This window comes from Gouania willdenowi, chromosome 9 (assembly GCF_900634775.1).
Source record: "Gouania willdenowi chromosome 9, fGouWil2.1, whole genome shotgun sequence".
In the NCBI taxonomy this organism is placed as follows: domain Eukaryota; kingdom Metazoa; phylum Chordata; class Actinopteri; order Blenniiformes; family Gobiesocidae; genus Gouania; species Gouania willdenowi.
Genome location: NC_041052.1, coordinates 26,979,589 through 26,982,786, shown reverse-complemented (window position 1 = coordinate 26,982,786; position 3,198 = coordinate 26,979,589). Strand labels below are relative to the sequence as shown.

General features: G+C 42.4%; 1 protein-coding gene across 1 annotated transcript; it reads left to right on the top strand.

The window, feature by feature from the left end:
* The first annotated feature begins 279 nt into the window (after positions 1–279).
* Positions 280–2,736, top strand: lrrtm4l2 (leucine rich repeat transmembrane neuronal 4 like 2). Its single transcript, XM_028457784.1, has 3 exons — positions 280–470; positions 828–2,491; positions 2,618–2,736. The coding sequence occupies exons 1-2, from the start codon at positions 467–469 to the stop codon at positions 2,450–2,452; spliced, it is 1,629 nt and encodes a 542-aa protein (XP_028313585.1). The 5' UTR covers positions 280–466; the 3' UTR covers positions 2,453–2,491; positions 2,618–2,736.
* The last annotated feature ends 462 nt before the right edge of the window (positions 2,737–3,198 follow it).

Below are 3,198 nucleotides of genomic sequence, written 5' to 3'. Positions count from 1 at the left end.
TTATTATTATTAATAATAATAATAATAATAATAATAATACATAACTAATATAATAAATAACATGTTCTTTTTTTATTCCTCTAAGCTGTGTGTGCATGAAGACGTCTATGCCAGAAGACAAGAGAGAGATAGAGATTAAATGGAGTAGAGGGAGCAGGAGAGAGAGACAGGAGAGAGCGAGAGAGAGAGAGAGAGAGAGACTGCATGGAGAGCAGCCTTGTGCATCAGCCTATTGGTGCTGAAATGGGTAATTTCGCACACAGTGGGCTGAACAGCACACGCAACAGCGTCTCCAACTACAGTCTAAGTGTGCAGACATCTGTTGGCATCTCTCCTGCACGTCAAGGAAAACTTCCATCTACTGTGCAGGAGAAGAAGCTTGAAATCTCCTAAACTGCTGCTGATGGCAATGTAAGGCGCTTTTCATCCCGTTTACCCCTGAGGATTACCTCTGCACTCTGCCACCATGGGTAAGTCGTATAGTCCTTATTGGTGACACAGTTTCCTCTTCTTTTAGGACTCATATAATCATAAAAGAAATCATTTTTAAGTTGATTATCTTTCTGCTTCTGAGTGTCATTCAATGACACTAAGTGTACTTTAGAATATGTGGAGCTGTTTTTTATTTGGGTTTTTCTTATTTTAGACATTTTCATTTTATTGTTGACTGACTGCAGTCAGACAGTTACGTATCCTTTATTGTCAGACATGAGATTTCCAGAATCCCCTCAAACAAGACATTGTAGCATCTCTTACCTCCTTACAAACATTTCTCCTAAACCAATGCCCCTTTTAATTTGACTGTGATTTTCTCTGGCTCCCAACAGGTTCAGTGATGATGGACTGGAGGTTTTCCTGTATTCTTGTGCAGGCAGCTGTTTTGCTGCTGCTCAGCACTGGGGAAAGGACGTGTCCTGACAGTTGTCGTTGTGAAGGAAAAATTGTTTATTGCGAGTCTAGCATCTTCCATGATATCCCAGAAAATATCACCACAGGGTGTCAGGGTCTGTCTCTGCGCTACAACAACCTGCTGGTTTTGCTGCCCTACCAGTTTGCACATCTCAATCAGCTCATCTGGCTTTACTTGGACCACAATTTAATCAATGCCGTAGATGTTCTGGCTTTCCATGGTGTGCGTAGGCTAAAGGAGCTAATACTCAGCTCCAATAAAATATCTGTCCTGCAAAACAGAACATTTAGCGCAATACCAAACCTAAGGAATTTGGACTTATCCTACAATCAGCTGCACTTGCTGTATCCAGGTCATTTTTATGGTCTGCGCAAGCTACAGAACCTTCACCTTCGATCCAATGGGCTGAGACAGATCCTAATTCGCACATTCTTGGAGTGCCGGAGCCTGGAGTTTCTTGATTTGGGTTATAACCGTCTCAGGAGCCTTACCCGCACTACATTTCTAGGGCTGTTCAAGTTGAAAGAGCTTCATTTGGAGCACAATCAATTTTCAAGGATTAATTTCTTTATTTTCCCACGCCTTACAAATCTACAGGCTCTTTATTTGCAGTGGAATCGAATTAGATTCATCAGTCATGGCATGCCATGGACCTGGCAGAAACTTCAAAAACTTGACCTCTCGGGAAATGAAATTCAGATCTTGGATCCAGCTGTTTTCCAGAGCATGCCAGGCCTACAGATACTGAATCTTGAATCAAACAAGCTGAGCAGTGTGCCAGTGGAAGCTGTGAAGGCATGGACCTCGTTGAACGCCATCAGCCTTGCTGGAAACACCTGGGACTGCAGCCCTAGCATCTGCCCCCTAATGGAGTGGCTACAGACTTTCAAAGACCCAAAAGATATCAGTATGATCTGCAGCAGTCCCAAGTCTGTGCAGGGGGAACGAGTCATGGATGTAATGAGGAACCACTCCACATGTGGGGATATGTTCAATGTGGTGTCTTCCACAATTTTCATTGCTATGAGTTCACCTCAAAGCATAAGTATCTCAACAGTCCCATCGGTATCTGAGGAAACAGACATGGATCAAACTGAGTCAACGACTGAACAGATTATAATCTCAACGCCTGTCCTTCTAAGTGGAATAGAAGGAAAGACAACAGAGTCCAGAACTGTTAGCTCCACACCTTTCACCCTGCCTATATCACCAGCACCATTCATTCCAGAGCAACAATTTGAACATATGGCCTTCCATAAAATCATTGCAGGCAGCGTAGCCCTTTTTCTGTCAGTGTCATTGATTCTTCTGGTTATTTATGTCTCGTGGAAGCGCTACCCCAACACTATAAGGCAGCTGCAGCAGCACTCAGTCAACCATAAACGAAGGAAAAAGGCCAGCAAGCAGGAGAAAGACCTTAACTCTCAGTTGCAAGAGTATTATCTGAGTTACCATTCAAACTCAGAGGCGATGGACTCCTTGGTGAACGAGACAAGACCATGCACATGCACTATATCAGGATCCATAGAATGCGAGGTCTGAATCATCTTAAGCAACATTAAGTGCAATTGCCAAGCAGAGGTGAGCCAATAGATTGTACAACTCTGGAAATGATAAGATACAAGGGGTAGAGTAATTATGTGTCCCAATGAAAAAAGTGGAACAGAGGTATATTTGGATGGTGCTAATTATTGCTCTCACTGACAGGAGAACAGTGGCAGCTTCAGCCAGGTTGGGTGAGAGAACTAACATGAAGTGGGCATCACCAAGAGCCTGCTCTATCTGGGACTGACCCTATTCTCAGTGGAAATACATCAACATGGAACATATGGCCCAAGGAAGGCATGATTTTCTTTTTATAGAAAAATTACAGAAAAACCTTTTAATGTATTTTTTATAGTGGTTGTGTTCATTATGGCTATTATGTGTGAGAGGATGAGTGGGTAACAATTTGCCAACATTTGGTTGAAAGAGCTACAGTATTGCACCTCATTCTCGCAGATAATACTTGTCCACTTGCATTACTTGGCATTTGGCATTTAAGTGTAGTTGCTGGGAAGAAAAGCACCACAAAGCAGAGAGAGCATCTTGTCCTGAGATCATTTGCATGAATGTGTTCTCCTCATTTTGTGTGTGTGTGTGTGTGTGTGCAGATTGTTGTGCACCCTGCACAACTCTCAAACTTAATTTAGGGATTCTTAGGATATGAGTAATTCACCCATAAAAACAATCATACTTTTATGTCCAAGTGGAGCATTACTTGTGAATCCTGTTCTTTTGATTTTCAA